General features: G+C 46.0%; 1 protein-coding gene across 1 annotated transcript; it reads right to left on the bottom strand.

Moving 5' to 3' along the window:
* Positions 1-10,573: 10,573 nt before the first annotated feature.
* Positions 10,574-15,368, bottom strand: LOC139054709 (uncharacterized). The gene is made up of 2 exons (XM_070532179.1): positions 15,210-15,368; positions 10,574-12,623 (listed from the first exon to the last, which is right to left on the bottom strand). The coding sequence occupies exons 1-2, from the start codon at positions 15,342-15,344 to the stop codon at positions 11,247-11,249; spliced, it is 1,512 nt and encodes a 503-aa protein (XP_070388280.1). The 5' UTR covers positions 15,345-15,368; the 3' UTR covers positions 10,574-11,246.
* Positions 15,369-20,983: the final 5,615 nt, after the last annotated feature.

The following is a 20,983-nucleotide window of genomic DNA, read 5'->3' as shown; positions in this document are numbered from 1 at the left end:
CGAGATGCGGCCACCACGGCCTGGATTTGATAGCGCGACCTCGTGCTTAGCAGCGCAACACCATCTATAGCCGCTAAGCCACCGCGGCGGGTCGTGGACGTACGTTGTAATATAAAGTATTTATGACAAGAATTCTAGTCTGTTGCAAATGATTTTGGGATGAAATTACGCGTTTCCGTCCAGTTACTTGTAGACAGCCGCTATAGTGCTAAATTTCACCGGTTGTTGGAACTATACTGCATTAGGAATAATGTTAAGCAGTAATGAAGGTCTCCAATGAAAAGAAAAAAAGTAGACAGCTTCTCAATTCTAAGAGGTGGAACTAGAGTGGGCGTGTAGTTGGTCGTTGCTGTAATTTTCGCATCTGAACCGCGTAAGGCGTCGGAACAGCGCTAACAGCTCTTAGGAGTACAAACGATTGACAAACCGGCTCTTTGTGCTTCAGAAGCAACGAACACTGTGTAGTTTCTGGGCAGTTACCGCTCTTATTAAATTCGATGTAATATTGAGCTGAAGGTGAACTCCGCCAAGAGCCCCTTTTCAGTTAACCGTCCCTAAAACATGCATAACCGTATGGCATTCGCTTTCAGAATTGAGAGCACGGATTTAATGATAGTTGACTCGTGAACTATTTACGACTACGCATACCGTTGCCACAGCGAGGTTCTTAGCTATATGCTCACAGAAAGTACGCCCAATATCGTGACTACGACCACTACAATGAAGAACATTGCGTAAGTGGGCTTCTCCCTGCGATAACTCTTGTTGCGGGGAAGCCAGCCTTAAACGTGTATGCTGCGTATGTGCAGACAACTTCGAAACTTTCTTTGAGGTTCGCATAAGAAAGCTATCGCTTGCGAAAATGAGTGCAAGACGACTCAAATTCATGAAGGATATTGACTCCACAAGATCAATGCCTTAAAGAAACTAAATCAAGCTTAGTGGTCCGGTAAAGTGGTACCTCTTTACCATTCTGTTCGAGCTATTCGAAAGCAATAAAAATCGCTTAAATTATTTTGTAATGCGGTTATGAGCCACGCGAGATTGCTGATAGATACATTTAGCATGAAGCTGCCGCCTGGCGCTGCCCTTTTGGCGATCTGGCAGTTTGTAGAACTTTGTCTATTGGTGGAAATTTCAGGAATGTAGTGTTGCAAATTGCCTATATGTACTATTGTGATGCAAGCTTATGCATACATACAGCAGAGAGTGAAAGTTTGTTTACCTCGCCTTGCACGGAGAATACAAGCTGGACGGCCCTTACATTTTTCGACAGCTGGGCGTGCAGGTCTAACACCTGACCCAGTGAACTGTCCAAAGTGTGCTGCTCCAGCTTCTATTGCGGACATTCACCACCTGTTATGGATAGGCCCAGAAACTAGGGCTACTCGAAAAAAGACACAGGTAGTCGCCAAGCTACGAATTGATCGGACGGACTGTTATAGTATGTATGCGTTGTTACATTATGAAGGATAAGTTCACCACGACACTGCTGCAATTTCTCCATAAGGAGGGCCTCCACACTTTTATTTAAATAAACATCTAGGCCTCGGGCCCAGCTATACACATAGACACAAAAAGTCAAGACACATTTCATCGCAATCATAAACTGACTCGTGAACGGTGGTGCCAGTATGTACATAAAATCAAGGTTACATCCATCGGTACCAGGCTGCATGTCCACTGCTGAGACGTAAAACGAATTGTTTTACGAATAAAACGCAATACTAGACAGAAGTCCAATGACATTAAACCGAAAGATCATAACTTCGACCTCATATTTACAACTGGCTTGGAAACACCTTCAGGACAAGAAGGCCGGAATACAGCAACCGCACTGGCAAATCTGATCGCAAGAAGTCTACCAACAGCTGGATTTTTCTGCGTGCCGGCTCTACGCAAAGGACATAACATGGCTTATTTAATCATTTCTAATACGAAAGTAATGAAACATGCACCTAATCTTTAATAAATCTCGGATAGATGTAACACCATATTTCGTTGTAAATTTCGGGAAACCCAATGTGCGCGACATACGGATATATTGTCTGCATATATATACACGTTCTTTTATCAAAAATACAGGCGTGCGGAGCCATCCGCGTTGGTATTCGAAGCATAATAGTCCAACCTAGCAAAAAAAAAAAAAAAGAACTTCCTCGCGTCGCAGCCGGCAGCAGCTTTGACGGGCGGCGTGCAACCGACCTCGTCCTCGCGAGAGTGCCCCGACAATCCTCGTCCCCGGTTCGGGGGGGCGTATATGCACTTGCGCCACATCTCACGCGTATAGCGTGATCCGCACGCCACCCCGAGACCGGACCGCCTTTCCCCATTGTAGTAGTAGATCTTCGCCTCGCCAACATCACGGAAGCCTTTCGTCGGTGTAATCGGCTCCCTGCTTTCTGTCCAAGTGTGCTTGATAGCGGAGGCTGTGAAATTTCCCCGTGGCCGACTCGATTGCCCGCGCGTCCGTCAGATATACCAACCCGTGGCAGGGAGCCTCGCGAGTCACTCCGCGGCTGCCAATCTCGCCCACACAGTTTCACGTGTCCACGCTTCTGCCTCGTTGCTGACCGACGGCCCCCATAGGTGGCACGTGCAGACGCGGCCGTCCAAGGAACTCGTTCCCGACGTGCAGTGTGGAGCTTACCACTTGCACTGTGCGCCGCACGAGAGGTGTTGAATGACTCATGGGTGACGAGCATCTGGCCACGAGTCCTTAACTCGAACCCGTCGTTGACGTTCTGCAATTATTTCTCTCGCGCACTGCGCTTGTTGGCATCCGTGTACAGTGGCACTTCGCCAGCGCGCTAAGTGTTTTTTCACGTGCAGAGGCGGTGCACCGTTACCGACGTACGGACCACTAGCTCAATTCTCTTCTGCCAATAGGCGAATGCGTTGAAGAACTGAAGGCAAGTGAAGGATTTAAGTGAATCAGAAAGCATGGAATGCAGTTTGAAGTTCAAACTCGTGGTTGTTGACACACTGCGTGACGTACACGGCACCGAACATGTTGCAATGGTCGTCGGCGAAAGAGTCGAGAAGAAGTTGTACGCGTGGTTTGAATATGTGATTTCCGGATGAAATTCGCGTATCACCACAAATATAGATGTAGTAGAAACTTTTTTGTATAAAAGAACCCTAGGTGTTTTAAGTGAATCCGAAGCCCTATACTACGACGTATCTCATCGGCCAGCTGTTGCTTTCAGTTGTGAAAGCCCAATCCTTCCGTACCGGGAACTTGTGCCCGCAAATTATGGCTCCTATTCAGAAAGTGGCCGCAGTGCCCGGGAATCAGACTGCATGGCCTCAAGGTGAATAGCCGGGCACGAGAAGCATGCATAGACGCACAGCAGAGTCGTGCATATCTGGCTACCTGTATATACTCTGCTCGAGAAACCGCATTCTGAATATTTTCGCTAACATTTCGGTATTTCACTAATACTTTTGCAAATCAGTTTTTAGGGCTTTAACGTAAGTAGAACTGTGTGGCACTTTTCAGGGTACTCCAACAACGGTCAACTGGTTGATACGCAGCGATGCATTGCCCGACTAAGTTCTTTGTTCAAGACGAGTACCGGCATTATGAGAACAATGGAGAGCAAGATGCAACAGAAATATTGAAACGCCCCTGCTCCCCTTTGCTTTTTCGACAGAACGAATGATGCGGAAATTAGTTTTCTTTGAGCGATGTCTTGTATTTCAGAAGTATTTTGATAATAAGAAAATGCGCTATTGAGCGCATTTTCTTCACCACATCACTGTACTCAGATACATTTCAAATATGTGTATTTACTAATCTGAATAAATATTTCGCTTAGCATAAATTACGCCATTTTAAGTACCGTCTTTGAGAATCTTGTATATGTATACCGCACAGTGAGCGCGGCAAGTACAATGCGGGTACGTTATACCAATGCGCGCATTACTTCATTAAGTTACGCTTGCCTGATCACGTTAAGTTTGGTTTAACAACCCCCTTCGTCAGTAATAATTTATTTGCCTCAAATAACACTTCACGTACTTCATTTCCTGTGTGGAAATTTCGGTCATTAGCGTGACGTTTGCATAGAATTTAGCACATATATATATATATATATATATATATATATATATATATATATATATATATATATATATATATATATATATATATATATATATATATATATATATATATATTTATATATATATATATATATATATATATATATATATTTATATATATATATATATATATATATATATATATATATATATATATATATATATATATATATATATATATATCCCTGCACGCTGTCTCCAAACAGGTCATGGAAATAATTTGCAATCACAACGTCAACACTAAAGCTGTTTAAACCTTTTGAAGCCTTGGGAAGTTAGAAAAAGCTTGAATGAATTGATGCGCAGAGGTGCCTCGATTAACCAAATTTTAGTGTTTCCGTTTATTTCGGTCTATACACTAGCTGCCGTTTCATTTATTATTTTTAACTATACCACGTGAGTTTAGTACTTTACAAACCCACATAAAAAACCCGAAGAGAGGGGGACATCTGACAATAAAATTCAAAGTTAAACCATTTGAATCAATTGCCAAGTTCTATAGTTAACTTTAGTAATTAGTATAAGGTCTCTAACTCAGCAAGTATCAAGACAGAACATAAGAGGGCAAGATGCGGGTTACGCACCTCCCTTCATCGCAAACATGACGTAAGACGTATGAAGTTTCAGTCCTGTCTACTGATTCAGCGTTATCATCCTGCCAAATGGTGTTGAATGGCGAACGCGACAAACGACATCAACTTCCTTATGGGCATTTCTGAGTTGTGCCGCGCTAAATGCCGAGATTTGGCTAGGCCTCGCGAACCTCGTCATATGATAAAGGGCGCGTAAGGCAAGTGGAAGGAACTTCTGGTCCTGGCGTCGATTTAATAGACCCGACGCAGAGAAGTGACGCTCTCTTCCTGATACGTACGGTGACAAGGTAATTGTGTTCAATTCGAACGGCACTTACCAGGCTCGGCGATGTTCCAGGAAAGTCTTCAGCTAGTACGACTTTGCTCGCGTACACAAACGGCCTGCGTAGCAGACGACGACGAGAACGATGACGACAACGACGACGATGATGATGATGTTGATGATGCCTCCCTTATTCAATCGTACAAACCCACTGTGGGGGATAGGCCACCAACTAGGTGGTAAAGTGATACAGAAAAAAAAAAGGGCACACCCTTATAGGCTCAAATGATGATGATGGTGAAGGCCTCGAACTATTGCACGCACCTACTAAGGGGGATTAACCAAGATAGAGTGGCGAATGCCAAAAACCATTACTTGAATATACATTTAAACTTCTACAAATGAAATGGAGAGCAGAAAATAGAGGCTGTCATTGAACAGTCAAACATGACTGATACAATTTCCCTGAAACAAGAAGTAGCTACTCAAACAGAGAAATAAATACAAAGTACAACAATAATGTTAGCAATTCAGCTAACGGAAGTGGCTAATGAAGTTTTATATGACATCACATACCTTCCTCTATGTGTGCCACATTTTGAATCTTCCAAAAGAGAACACTACAAAAACATAACCTTTAAATTTTATCTTCTCATTCCTTCAGGCATAAATGTCAATGTCTTGAATATGATGTTGACATATGATGTCAAGGCCATCATATTTGCCACACCTCTACGTGCCATGATTTATTTATTTATTTATTTATTTATTTATTTATTTATTTATTTATTTATTTATTTATTTATTTATTTATTTATTTATTTATTTAGCGTACTTCCAGGGCCCGAGGGCATTGCAGGAAGTAGTGGTAAATACAAATATTTGCACAGTAAAAGAGAGAAAAAATACAGTTACAACAAGTAAAGAAAAACATCTTAGCAAAGGCTTCATGAATGGCAAGCTGTCGATCTCGGTGATGGCGGCGTTAGAAGCGGAAAGGTGGTTCCATGGTCATGCCTTTCGTCTTTCTTTTCCCGCCATTCTCCCCCTAGGGAATTTCTGTCTCTGTTCTCCTCCGGATGCAGAGTAGCATGTAAGGCATTCTGTATGCATACTATACGCCGGCTACATACTATACGCCGGCTAGATTCCTTGTATTTCATTGTACAGCTTTTTCTCTTTCTAGCAGGAACATTCAGTGACAGGCCAAGCTGACACAGTGGAACTTCCAACGCCCTTTACTTCGGGAAGGAGAAGCGCCGACAAAAAAAACAAAAAAGGATCTATTGTTTCATTATTATTACAAAACAGACACAACGAACAGAGCGCTAAACCAAACCTGTGCAAATAAAAATTTAGTTGCGAAACATGACAGCTTGGTACCCTGAGTGTCACTTGCACCTCTAGTGTTTTCCAGAATTTTCTGCTCCAATGGGATAGTAAGTGTAACGATATCAGATCAGAGTTTGCAGTCAGAAGAATAATACACCTGCAAGCAAGCTGTTGTGATAAGTCTTATGGTCGCTAGTATAAAACCATGCGGTCCGGTAAGAGAAGCCACGCCAAGGAGCCGGTCATTTCCATTTCATTTAGAAAGAGTCCTTGGTGGCCAGGTAGCCTGTATAGGACGCGTATACGAGGGAGAGCTCATAGAAAGTTTTTGAAACTCTTGCCAGGCCTCGATGCAATAAAGGTACTTCATGTCCAATCAGCGCCACGAATGTGGCCGGCTTCGTTCGAGCCTATACGAAATATCGCACAGAATTTTCTCGCTCGTCAACCGTCGCGGAATGGTCTTACGGAAACAGCCGTCTAGCTAATAAGGTTCAAGCTTTTTGTTTCACAAATGAAAACAATTCAGGTCAAAAACTTGTGTTTTTTTCTATACAGCTGTCTTTGCTTAAAAGTCACAACATGAAAACTAAAACAATTCACCTAGCCACCGCGAGTTTTATGGGTTTTTTTTTTATTATCGTCTGCTACCGCAAAAGCAAGACTCGCTCGCGCACGCACTCTGATTCGTGAAACTTTCAGAACCTGTGTGCATGTAGGACCAGTATGGTGTAAGCGTACAAGCTCTCGGGTGTAAGACACATAGGGAAAAGAAACGTGGATTGGCTACAAGGCATTAAAATATTATATAGCACGATAAACATACTCGTGAAATTTCGCAGCTTTCAATGCTACATGTTGCGAAGGAACGGAACTTACAACGGTACAAGGGAGACGGCATACACTTGCGCTGACTAGCAACCATTCTGTGTATTCGTTTTGTGACAGGCTACTCATTTATTTATTTTATTTACTTAGTGATATTGTTTGCCTCGAAGGCCGATACAAAGTGGAGTTATAAAATAAGCTTCAAAGGTCGCTACAGACATGAGCGCTACACAAATCAAACCAGAAAATACAACATGCCTGCTTAATTAATGCCGATCTTACACAAGCATATCTGCAGATATCTTCAATGAGCAATGCAATAGAGGCTGCGAACAATACAAGCAACAGCTGTACCATACAAAACCAAATTTTCAACATCATACATGAGAACTTCGTCAACATCACGTAGAACCATTTCGAATCATTTCATATTACACATGCCGCGCATCTCTCACAAAGATGCTAATAATATTTGAGCATACCTAAATAGAATCATAATAGGCTACTACCGATTTTTCAAACTGTTCTGGATAATCACTTTTGGTTATTCTATGTGGTAGCGCATTCAGATCTTCAATCGTTTTTGGAAAGAGGGAGTACTTAAATGCGCCTACCTTTGCAGGTATGGGTATATATTGGTCCCCGTGGCTAGATCTAATGGACCGTGAAATCTGAGACATTCTGTTTTGTATATACATTTGAGTCTCAAATTCGAAACAGTTTTGTTTCATTGAATAAGTAAATTTTAGTCTAGCCACTTTTCGCCGCAATGAAAGCTCGGGCAAATTTAGTTGAGTGAGCATTTCAGCCGCTGAAACCGTGTACCGCTACACTCCCACAACGGGAGAGTGCATGGCCCCGTAGAAGCAAGAGAAAGAAGACGGGGGAAAATGCAACAATTACTACTGCTACTGCTACTACTACTACTACTACTACTACTACTACTACTACTGCTACTACTACTACTACTACTACTACTACTACTACTACTACTACTACTACTACTACTACTACTACTACTACTACTACTACTACTACTACTAATTATTCTTATTCTTATTCCGGAATTCCGTTGGCTAAGGCCACCGCCCTAGCTCTTTCCACGAGGGCTCGCTAGTCCTCGAGGGTTGAGCTGGACATGGCTGCCTCCCATACTTCCCACGTTGGCTGTTGTATATAGCTTTTAAAGCACTATTAGCCTGGCAGGCCCATACCATATGGTACAAATCTGCTTTCTGCCCGCAGAATTTACATTCGGCCGAAAAGGATTGTGGCTCAGTAGCATGTAGCTTGGCTGGGTTATTAAATGACATGCTTTGGTATCTTCGTAAATGACATTCTTCTGATTTATCTAATCCCTTGGTCGGGCCCGGGTATTTTCGTCGTGATAAGCGCAAGTGCTGTAATATACACCTGCGTAAGTTGCTAATGGCACTGGGAAGTCCAAGTCTTCATCCATGAAGAGGCAGCGCTTGACGAAAGTAAAACACTACATTTAATGACGAACTTAACGTACTACAACAGACTTCGCGCACAGGGAATGAATTCGACATTATGAACTAATTTGTCCCGCCCTTCCTGCATTCGTTGCCGAGCGCTGGCCGATTAACCTAGACCTCGGCCATGAGCGCGCCTCACGCACGCCCGATTACCGCAATGTGTCACAGCAGACTTCCCCTGGATCCTGCTTGGCGTTGACTTATAAAGCCGCAGCGCCACTTGATCCGCGAGGCGCAGAACATCACGTGACGTCACAGGCGCCTCCATTCACACATCATCTTCATGGGAAGGCGGCTACTGCTGATTAACCCTGGTCGATGTCGCCTTAGTAAACGTTTCGCTCACCGTATGTTGCAACATGTACGCTACAAGCTAATGGATCCATAATTTTTCCTTCCTTTAGCGTCGTATTTCTTTGCAATTTGAGTTTTGTTAGCATTTTCCCCAGTGTCTGGCCACTCGAGGTAATGGTTAGAGGAGGTACATTGATGCTGATCTTAACAACTTCGGCATATGGCCACAATAGTAGCTTTTGTCGAGGGTCTGGTGGTTATTATACACTGAAAGTGACAAGATGAATGAACAGTTTACAACGGAAGCCCGTCCTGCAGTGCGTATTCTCTCTTGGCGCTTCTTCGTATGAAGCAGCCTTCGCGGAGTGCTCATCGCGTAGGTGCTATATTTATTTGTGGAACCGCATCAAGCAACGAGAATCATATGAAATACACTGAGTAAATTACTGAACTACTTCTTTCCTGCGCGCGTTGAAAAGTAAGGAGAGAAGCGAGTGAGCGGTTGTGACCGCGTTTAGGATGGAGAGGGTCGGCGAAGTATGTCAATTAAGAAGTATGAATTACAACAGCAAGCTCTAAACTACGCTGCTCTATGCTTATCCCATGCGTCGTATATTTGGCATTATTAACAAGCATGCGAAAAGATAAATCACATAGAAGGACGGTATTATGGCAGGATGAAAACTCCTATCTATAGCATTGCTGTAACCACTGCCCCAAACTGCACGTTTGTCACTTCTCGTAATTTTTCCTTCGCAAGCTTTCCTTGAAAGACCTCGTGCAACAAGCCTGTAGAGGAACTAACGATGGAGTATTCGACGAGTCGCTGCCTCGGTAAGCAGCGACGAGGTAAGCTTCGCCGGGAATACATCAATCAAGAAGACACAACAGAACGCACGTGGCACCGTCCGTATTGAGTGCATGGAAAGGAAGCAACTCGAAAAATGCGAGGACAGGTTACTTCGAGTTGGCGCGGGAATGCCTTCGTCAGCAGCAGTCCCACTTGCCCAGATCGCCGATATACAGTGCCACATACTAAGCGCTACGCAGAAAAAGTTCGTGCTGCTTCTTTAAAGTAGCCTATAACATTTTACCGAGTAGACAGTGGTGCCGTTGTTAACGAGGAGCGCGCCCTGGTGCTTATTCTTCCAATTTATTTATTTATTTATTTATTTATTTATTTATTTATTTATTTATTTATTTATTTATTTATTTATTTATTTACTTATTTCCACATGGAAAATCGGGCAGTAAAAAGATAATCGAGAATTCTTGCGCGACTTTTTTTTCGTTACTGCATCGAAGCACCATATCGAGTTACGCAATTAAGTACCAAACCGCTGTAATTCCAAGTTAAAATGTATTTCTCTACGCTCCAGAGCGTAGAGAAATACATTTCTCTACATACGCAGAGAAAATTCTCGGCCGAGAATTTTCGGCTTATGAAATTAAAGCTGTATAGCTGTCGCTGAATGCCAGCGAGTTAGTGGTACGTCTTCTTTACACAGGTTAGCTACGTGACCAAAATTTCGCGCTAAAGTATCTATGTCGCGCAGTTGTGCTACATTTGTGTCAACATTTTTACAAGCATTGGTCGAGCGCACTTCACATTATTATGACGGCTGCAGCGTAAGCAACACTGCTCTGTGCTCTGTATCTGATGAGGAGAGAACGTGGCGCCCTTTATTGATATCATTTGCTCAGTGAGCGGTGATCGACTAAGGGTGCACGGTTCAAAGCAGTTTGCAATTTAATCGAGTAAAGGAGCTGTCCACCTTACTCGGGCTACCAAGACTACTCAGGCAGCCCCGCCATACACGCCGCGATGTGTCAGGAATTCCCCCGCGCAGCGTCACGCGACTTCCGGCTCTGCCTTGGCTTCCGATGCAATCCTACATGTCCTTACCGACCTTCTCAAAATTTTCTTGATTGCTAGCAGTCAAATAGCGTCGATGTCATCGCCAATTAAGCAATCACTGTCGTTAAGCACACGGATGACATGTTGTGCGATGGTCTTAATGTCTTGGATGAAACGGGCGGCGACCTCACTTTCAAATCATAGTCGACTTTTTGTCTTCCTTGCTCAGGGTCCCTATAGCTGTCAGAAGTACAGTATGACTGTACGTGAAAATGATGCGAGCTTCATCACAGTTCGTCCATTTTGAGCTTTGAGCTGTCTGTCCACTTTGAACAAACAAGGAAATGTTCTTTCTTTTTTTGGGGGGGGGGGAGGGGGATGGGGGGATGGGGGATGGAGTCAATTTCATGAAGCCTGTCCAGGAGAAATGTACAGTTTTTTTTTTTCAGAGCTTAGGGTCCGACAAAGTGCTGTCAGGGTAGAGTGACACGGCCCTGATTGTCGAAGCCGGCGCTCTGGCTGCCATTTCTCACCGTGAACGCCTCTGCACTGGCGCTGATTTTCTTTTGTCCCATCTTCACGAAAAAGAATCTAGAGGGGTCGACGCTCAAAGCGATTTTCACGAGCGGTGTGGCCACCGAGATGGTTCCGGCAGTGGGCGAGGTCCAGACGACCCGCCTGCCCGAGTCACGTGACACCTGGACGTCTCCCCACGGCGTCTGCTTGATACGGACGCTACCGACCAGCCAGATTTCATCGCCGTTTCGTGTGCTTCTCTGCCTCGCCTCTCTCACCAGGCGGAAACACTCGCGGAAGCGCTCGGTACCCTGTTCCTGGTTGGAGTGGAACACGCTCAGCGGGAGGTCGTAGAAGAGGTTCCGGAATCGCTCGGTGGTCGACTTGGTACCCGAAGCGTCGACCAGATAGACGAGTCCGTGGTTGAGCGCCGTGAATGTCACTCCGCGGCTGGAGACCTTGGCCAACCTGGTGCCCGAGACCATGTCCACGTTTTCGCCCTCCTGAAGCACGCGGCCGCACGGGTGGCACACGCAGCTCGAGTCGCCCGAGGAGTTGATCGCCGCCGTGCAGTGCATGGCGAAGTTGACGACCCGCACGGAGCCGTCCGTCGCGATGTCGACACGTATGGAATCTTGCAGAATCACGGACACGGTGCCGTAGCTGGTCACCACGGGACCATAGTAGTCGTCCGGAAGTTCTTCCCAGGGTTCTTGGAAGACGGGCTCCGGGGCCTCCTGGGCGTCGCCACAGCCGCCTCTGCTCATAACGTGGCGCGGCGAGTCGTCCCCGTCGGCAACTCCGGGGTGCGGCTCGCCCGTGCCGCTGTCTTCTTCGTCCGCTCTCTCACCGACGTCGAGTCCTCGCGCCATCGAAGCGTGCAGGAACCGAGCGTAGTCAATGTGCTGCTGTACGTCAACGTCGTAATCGTAAAGGACAGGTTCGTCCTGCAAGTCGAAAGCGCTCGCACCCGCGTACTCGGCCGCGTAGTAGGCGTCCAAGATGTCCGTGTTTTCGTCGACGATAGAGCCGTAGGGACTGAACGGAGACATCAGCTCAGGGAAGCCAACCATGGGAGGCGGCAGATAGAGGAACGGCGGCGGCACTATGCCCGGCCACGGCATTACGTTCCCGTCGAAAGTGTCGTCGGCCCCGTCCCTGTCGTAGCGGCGCTCGTACTCGTCATTGCTCCCGTGCGGTGGTGTGCGTCGCGAGCGTTGGTTCTCTCTCTGGCGCTGATTCTGTGAGTGTTGATTACGTCTGCCGGGGCCGGCAGTGGCGGTGTGACGCTGGCGGGTGGCCATCGCGGTGAGAGCGCCACACGTCCCCGTCGCCTGCGCAGGCAGAACGATTGAGTTGAGCGGAGCGTGTTCCGTTAGATTCGAGCGACGGGCAAATGCCGCTCGGGGAAATCTGGGGGCGAATTCACGAAGCTTTTGTTTAGCGAGTGCTCTTTGCCATTACCCGGCCGTTTTTGTAAAGAATATGCCAGCTCGACCATTGGTTGGAGTTTTCGCTTACGAACTATTCCAACCTAGGTGTTTTTTTTTTAAATGTATATAGGAGCTCTGTATTCAAATTCACAAAGCTTTCCTTTCGTAAATGCTGCTTCGAATTGGCCAGCCGCTTTCGCTAATGATATGAACGTCAGCAAGATTGGCTAGAATCTGTTTTTACGAACGATCCTAGCGCAAGAACGTTTTTGCGAATATGTGCCTCGGTGCGTTTCCGAGGCCTGGGCCGGGATATAACTATTTTATTTTGTTGCAATGCTACTCCCTGTTGCGTTTTGTGAGTTATACCAACGGCGATCCATTCCCATTATCACCGTTATCGAGCAAGAATAAGCGGTGGATGATAATGAATGGATTCGCGCAAAAACTAGGAATCCTTGCATTATGGAGGCCTTAGGCAAGTGTTAACATAATCATGCGGTAGGTTATGTACATCGCTGTGACCTGCAACATGACGCTGTCTGCCACCGGAGGGCGCATCTCTTCATCGCAACATGCATGTACTTCTCTCACGTCATATATGAACATCCTCGTCCGAACTCGACGTTCAGACTAACGTGCAATAAATGTTAAAACAATCAGCAATGCCAACCGCTGTGGCCTATATATACACCACTGTTTGAATCACATCTAGTCTGTTTAATAACGCGCTGCAGAAGCAGACGATACAAAGGCCTGATTAATGGTGAGAATTAATAATGAGTTAACAGCTAATGACACCAAGGAAAGCATGCGGTGTATTAGCTGTTTTATTAGAAATGTGGAAATGATAAATAAAGGGAACGAAAGTGGACGCATAAAAAATAACTGGCCGTGTGGGATACCAACCCCCGTCCTCGCATTACGCGTGCGATACCTTACCACTTGAACTACCGCGGCGCCGTATTCCCGTCCCCTTTTCCGGGTGTTTATGTGTAATTAACAGACCTAGGCCTCTTCTCATTATTCAATGGTGATGCAATTCTGGAGTTCGAAATCAACGCTACGTTATAGTGGTGTAAATTATGCGAAGCTTTTCGCAGTGGTAGCGTGCCCGCGCAGTGTGTTCATTTCTTATAGCTTCTTCCTACAGAGTGCATCTCACACGGGAGAAAGTTAGGGTTTAAGTGTCCACACCGGAGAGCTACCCCAGCATCCGTGATCAAGCGTGCGGGAAAGGTCCTGGCGCTCCACACTGAGAATAAATGGCAAAAAGACGGCGTGGAGCCAGCAACACGAATCGCAGAGCGCCACATGGTTGGATCCGAGGTGAAACCGCTTATCGTTTAACCATTTGTATGAACCAACGACAAAAGCGCATAGGGAGCTAGGGCATAGGGCACACGAACAGTCTTAAACAGAGCTTATCTTATGGAAACCAACTTATTGGGTTGTTAATGCAGGAGCTTTCTAAAGACACAACTGTACTTAGAACGTATACTTGGGACGCGTTACCGGCCCGCTGCAGTCTCTTAGTGCATGTCTGTCTGACGTTGCGCTCTTTATGAGCACAACGTCATGGGTTGGATACACCAGAATGCGATGGAGGCAGAATGCGAAAAAGAACTACGTGGTAAAAATTAATCCGAAGACTCCGACTATGGCGTCAATTATGAACCGCATGGATGTGCAGAATTGAGCAAGTAAAACCGCGCAATTCAAATTCCCGAATATTTTCAACGGGGTGTCGGCGCGTGCAGTTCGCGCTGCACGGTGCATGCTCAGACCGACAATCTTAATTCTAATGACCGGCACATAGAGCACTTGTTCGAGCGGCTACCGATCACAGCGTGTACATGATTCAGCGTCAAAGAGACGCGTCGACTTCCCCACGAAACACAGAATGTGTCCAGCAGAGAAATGTGTTTGGCTTCGCACTAATGCGTTAACGCAGCTCTAGCGAGAGCTGCAATAAAATGCTCACGTTTCTAACCAAGCATATTGAATATCCCAATGATCTGAAGGTCTTGACAAGGCGTGAACGCGACTGAAAAAAAATCATTAGGCGTTAGCGTTCAACTAAATTCGTTTAACAGCCAATGGAAGTCGGGGCCCATATTTACAAAGTCGTTTTTACACTACATCAGTTTGCAAGAACGAGTACCGGCCAATACTGACATAGCGAAGGCGACAGGCCAACGACAAACGGCTCTCACTCACGAAAAAAAAAAATTGCGTGAAGGAACGCTTTAACGTCTAAAAATGCCCCTGAGAGCATGCATACGTCTGAACGCATAGGTTTATGTCAAGCCTAGCATGAGCTTAGCTCCTGCTTTCCCGATATGATTGAGCAGCGCGCGGAGATGCAAAACCTGCTTATTGCAGCTCCCGAAACGGTATATGCGTCCGAGAAACACAGTGGGAAGCTGCAAATTCTTCGAGCGAACGCTGACAGGGAGAAGAGAGAGCGAAGAAACGGTCACTTACTAAGCCTAGCGGCGCTCCATGGAGAAGCTTGAACTGGTTGCAACGGGGCGAGCAACGCTTCTGGACAGCCTCTCGGGGGGAAGAAAAGAAGTTCACGTGCCGGCAGTGCGCGGGATAAGATATAGAAGAAGCCATCGCGGTGTATTTAATAATTTAGTTTTTTTTCTTTTTCAATCATAGCACAGTGGTGCCGCGCGAATCAGCGCTCAAGTCGCTATGGTTGACCTCTAACCGAGAGAGTTATAGAATTCACGCAAGAAAAGCGAATCGTACTATATATACATTTTCGTCTTCTTCGCCCAGACGTGTACCATGCAGGGTTTCTAGATGAACAAATGTCATATAAGCAGTGGAGACCCGAAGTGCGCAAAGAAGTTTATTGCGAAACTTGTAAAGAGAAATGTTAAATGCTGACGCGGGGGGTACGATTTAAATTTCTCGTTTTGAAGGTATGGTTTTCATCGACTGGGACAGAGATCGCTTTCTTCGTGAAATGACCACCGCGAACAGCAAGTGGAGCTGATGGCAGGTTATGACGTCCTAGGAGCACAAGATAGAGAAAGAGAGAATAAATATATAAAAAAGGAACGGCAACTTGACTTGCGTAAGAAGAGAAGATGTATGGGATCTAGGTCGCACTAGCTGGGCTTCTCATGTGAAGCTCCACAGTTCAAGAATGATGTTCTTTCCGTTTCTTTCCTGATAGCCCAACCGTCGCATGCGGCCCCAACCTGAGGACAGTGCTTTTTTTTTTCTGATCTCTTTCAATCGATCACACTCTCGCCTTCTTATATAGTGGCTGCTGCCCGACGGAGCAAGTGCTACAAAGCGTATTTCGAGGTGGTAGAAAACATTTATCGTATCGGCACGATGCATGCTACCACGTCTTCTGTGACGGTGAATCTTAACGACAAGCTCTCGGATCCGTAAAAAGAAGGGCGTACGCTGGCGCGTACCCACAGTCTTGTCGTTGTTGTTGTTGTTGTCCTGAGTGGCCGTGGCACATACCCACAGTGGGGGATTGGCCAAGAATCGGGTGGTTATTGGCTTGACTCGAAAGGTTTTTTTTTTCGTCTTCTTTCATCTTGTGGCCTGTGGTGGAGTGTAGCGGAACAGATCGCCATGGCCCTGCGAGCGGCAGTAGGAAGCCATGCTCGCTTGATGTCGTGTCATCAAAGGTCAATAGACGTAATGGACAAGGAGAAACGCAGAGACGCATACGGGTACTGATTTCCAGCTAACTTTGACGCTGATGGGTCGTCGTCTAGCGTGAACCAAATCACCGAAACTCTACCAATTACCTCCGTTAGCAAGGTGCACGTTCAGACTTGCCCGGACTCAGCAATGCGGGGGCGGCATGCGCACCGGAAAGCATCGATACCTATCGCCTCAGCTCACATATACAAATGTACAGTACGTCCACGTTTGCTGTTAAAGGGCGAGCGTAGAAGCACGCTACATAACACAGTCCGAGTAATTAAAATTGTCCTCTTGGAGAGACAGTAATGTATCCACAAGAAATATGAACTCAATTGCGTCATACACCCTACGCACCTTGCGTAGCGACTCTTGTGGAAGGTAGCTCCTATCTGTAGTCTTCAGAATTGTGTTGCGTGTGGCATTCACCATCATGATGGGTCGCACTGAGAGCTGTTTTTCACTTGTCTCGCCGATCTCCATTCAGAGTATTGTGGTGTCGGTTGTACTAGCTGTACTGTAGCCTCGACTAAATTAATAATGCAGTGCCACAATGCATAAACTTACCTTGGTGAATGAATTAGAGCGATATACTGCTAGTTCTATGCTATCATTCAGTGGATGGATGGGCATCTGTGCAAGAAACCTATCCACCTTCTGGCCGCGGCTACAAGTACAAGCTGAGCTTTAAAGATGCCGGGCAGATCTGAGAGAAAGAACAGAAAATGAAGCAATGAAATGTGAGAAGGGACATGCGCGACACCATCGGAGGCGAAGGGTGGAGGCAGTAGCAAAGAGTTAAATAAAGGATGAGATAACAATCTCACGTAGCCATGGATATTCGTATGCTACATTCTGTGTGCGGTGTGAGCTTAACATCTTGAGTGAAAATCACATAAAGCGGTGTCTCAAATGTTTCGTTGCGTCGGCTTGCCCACCGTTCTCTCTGCCACTCGTCCCTGGTCACCCCTTATCTCCTGAACGAAGAACTAATCAGTTAAGATTTCGCTCTTCTCCTGGCTGTGTCTCAAATTTTTTATAGTTTGTATGGATCGCACAGGCCTTAGCTTTTGCCTCGCATTCGTGCATTGCAGCAAGCTCCTATAGACATAGCCATCAATACCCGGATGGTCTTCTTGGTAAAGTGCTCACCTTCTACGCGTACGGCTGAATGGAAAGACTTGAGGAATCAACTTTCAGCGTCGTTCAGTTGAGGTCATGAATATATCTAGGAGTAGAGCTAGTACCGGCGGCGGTTTAGTGATGCTTCACACTCATACATGCCCGCGTACGAAACACGAAACTTTTTTTTTTACTTTGTGCCCTTCGTGCGACCACATCTGTAAAAGGAATCTGGCGTGAAGTCGATAGGCCACGAAGTTCTGGAAATTCTGCTTTCTATTAGGGGAACCAAAAAGAGGAGACTGCGCCTCTCAGAACCAAGTTACTACTGGAAGGAAGCAAGAATCCTTGAAGTAAATCGGTTTACTGTGTAGACAACATATATTCATATCGCACTTCGATTGTATAGAGTGTTCGGTTAACAGCTAACAGGCTACATATTCCATATGAGGGCCACGCAGTATACACAAATGTGTGCCCAAATATGGCGCGCAAGGATAAGCGCAGTTCACGTACGCAATATAATAACTTAATCGTCAAGAACGTGTTACGAGACACCGCGACTTTGATACCGTGCCACGCGCAGCTGTCATTTCTCACACTGAAAAGTCCGCACAAGCAAGAAGTATTTTTTTGCCTCATAAGAAAGAAGAACGACAGAAAGCTGAGCTAGTTGGTAAGGATTCATAATGCAAAATAGAAGTGAGGCGTGCAGACAGGACACAAGAGTAGAGAAGTGAGGCGTTCGTGTTGTCCACTTCTCTACTCTTGTGTCCTGTCTGCACGCCTCACTTCTATTTTGCATAAGAAAGAAAAGTTTCACTGATGGAAGCGGGTGGTTATGCCGAAGCAAGATGTAGTCACCGACGTAGTTTCGACACTGGATGACGCCCGCCTTAATAGCTCGCATCGGTCTTGGGACACGTCAACGTTTACCTGCAGAGACCGCTTAAGCCGCGTGCCGCAGACCGGCCAGGTTATTTCAGACTCTATATCTGCTATCTCTAGACCCCGTGAAACGGTGAACCTAACCCCGCCGGAGCAAGTCATAACCAGTCGGCTTTCCGTGACCACGTCCACGTCGTGACCTTCCTGCAGCCGGCCGCCCCACTCTTGGCACGCCACGCCGTGGTCGACCTATAAAATGCGGTAACCGCACAGCTCTTGATGAACACGACCGGCCGAACTGCGTAGTCCACAGAGCTTTTGAGCTGCGGAAACTACTGCAGCTTCGCACAGACCATGTTGTCACCGGGGTCAACTGGTGGGTGTTCTGTATAGTCACTCCTTTCAGGTCCATGCTCGACCATCCTCGGAGGAAGTGCCTACAACTAGAAGAAAACACAGGAACTGTCTCACGCAGTGGTGGAAACATCAGCCGCCGTATTTTGGGAGGGAATGGAAAATGCGCTGAAGGAGAAGACGTGTGAGGAAGCGTGGCGGGCGAGGTGAATGGAGGGCACAAACGGGCCGTAAAAAAGAATTATGCTCATCGCCACGCTTATTCGTGTCGTTACTCCGTGACTGCCAAATATATTTATATTGTCACGCTGTATAACGACGGTTAAGCTTGAGGTAAAAGCTTAATATCTTATTGGACGAACTTGTGGCCACCTAAACGAACAAATTTCCAAGCACAGCGATATCGGCGAGCTAAGTCATTCGAAATCTCATCTCAAGGGTCAACTCCAACCGCTATTTATACATTATGAGCAGAACATTCTACATAGGATAGGGTAGTATAGGACAGGATAGGATAGGATAGGATAGGATAGGATAGGATAGGATAGGATAGGATAGGATAGGATAGGATAGGATAGGATAGGATAGGATAGGATAGGATAGATAAACTTTATTGAAAGAGTAACCAGAATAATCGCTAATGGTCGAGGCACCTAGCTCCAGGGCTTCGCTGGCTTTTGCCATCTTTTCAGCTCTCTAGATCAGCTTGAGCTGGTCACTACAGCTCGCATACATTCGATAATGCACAAGACTATTCACTTCGTGCGCGCAATATGATTAGACAAGACTCTATAGCTACAGAATAGGCGACACCATCCAAGAAATTTCGAATACAGTATGTGTGTCTTGCACCTAGCCATAATGAATCCATCTAGTGAAGCACGGTTACCATCGAAAAAGATAACCACGTAAGTATGGCAATATGTCGTAACTTAAATAACTGCCAGAATAACTTGCAGTTATTCTGGCAGGGTTCCCAGGAGAGAAGAGAAAGATTTATTATAAGAGGTAGGCTGTGGGGTCAGCTTAGCTAATTACGATATTCCAGCCTGCTAATAAGCGTTGGGATAAGAGAAGAGAGAGGGAGGAAGCGAAGATAATAAGGAGAGAGAAGCGCTTGCGCATGAATAAAAACAAAGAAATTCTGGCAGAACCCATCTCACGATGACTGTCAGAGGTAATGCGATTAGTATTCGAGCAGTGTGGCGACGCACCGTATAGCTGAAGACACGTTCATTTAAAATCTGTAATGGTCATTCAGAAACTTCCGTTGTTTTGGCTACTTTTGGCCCACTTTGCTATGACACTAGCTCGCCAAGGTCGGCCCTGAGCATGACGGCATGACGACGACGGTATGACGATGACGCAGTGTGTGTGTGTGTGTGTGTGTGTGTGTGTGTGTGTGTGAGCGTGCGTGCGCGCGTGTGTGTGTGTGTGTGTGCGTGTGTGTGTGTGTGTGCGTGTGTGTGAGCGTGTGTGCGTGTGTGTGTGTGTGTGTGTGTGTGTGTGCGTGCGTGCGTGCGTGTGTGTGTGTGTGTGTGTGTGTGTGTGTGTGTGTGTGTGTGTGTGTGTGTGTGTGTGTGTGTGTGTGTGTGTGTGTGTGTGTGTGTGTGTGTGAATTAACGCGAGAGATGCACTCACGATAATTGTTATTTAGAGCACCAATCCAATACGCCGCATATCTTCAGGACACATTTCGCGAAAGGGGCGCAAGGTATGAGTGTGCTAGCGAATTGGTATGAGCTGCTTACTAAGTAGCTTGTTGTTGCTAACTGTTGTTGCGGGCCTAATTAGTAAGCTCCAGTTAATTAAGTGCTTGCTAAGTGGACTCGCTCAGACATGTAATGTCCACCGCGGGGCGCATCAAACAAGTCACATAACAAACCGCACAACTCGCATAGACCTCTGTACGTAAGTGGCGATTATTCCATGACTGATAAACGTAGCTAATTAAACAGTTACTTTATGAGCCGATAGCGCTGCCTAGGCTGAAGAGTAGCAATGACGTTGAGACACGGGTATTTCACGCCTATTTCACGCGTCGTTAATTGAAAACGACTCCGCCGAAGGAATCACTAAAGTCTGCAGTTAATTTTTCCACAATTAAAAAAAAAAGGACAGCAGACTTGTGCGACCTTGCTGAATCATGGCCCAATTTCCAGCGACGCTTTTTCTTTCAAACACACGCATTGTAATTTTTAATCGCTTGTAAA

This window comes from Dermacentor albipictus, chromosome 1, assembly GCF_038994185.2.
Source record: "Dermacentor albipictus isolate Rhodes 1998 colony chromosome 1, USDA_Dalb.pri_finalv2, whole genome shotgun sequence".
NCBI classification, from domain to species: domain Eukaryota; kingdom Metazoa; phylum Arthropoda; class Arachnida; order Ixodida; family Ixodidae; genus Dermacentor; species Dermacentor albipictus.
Note: the sequence above shows the minus strand (reverse complement) of the source record. Positions and strands in the feature narration are given on the sequence as shown.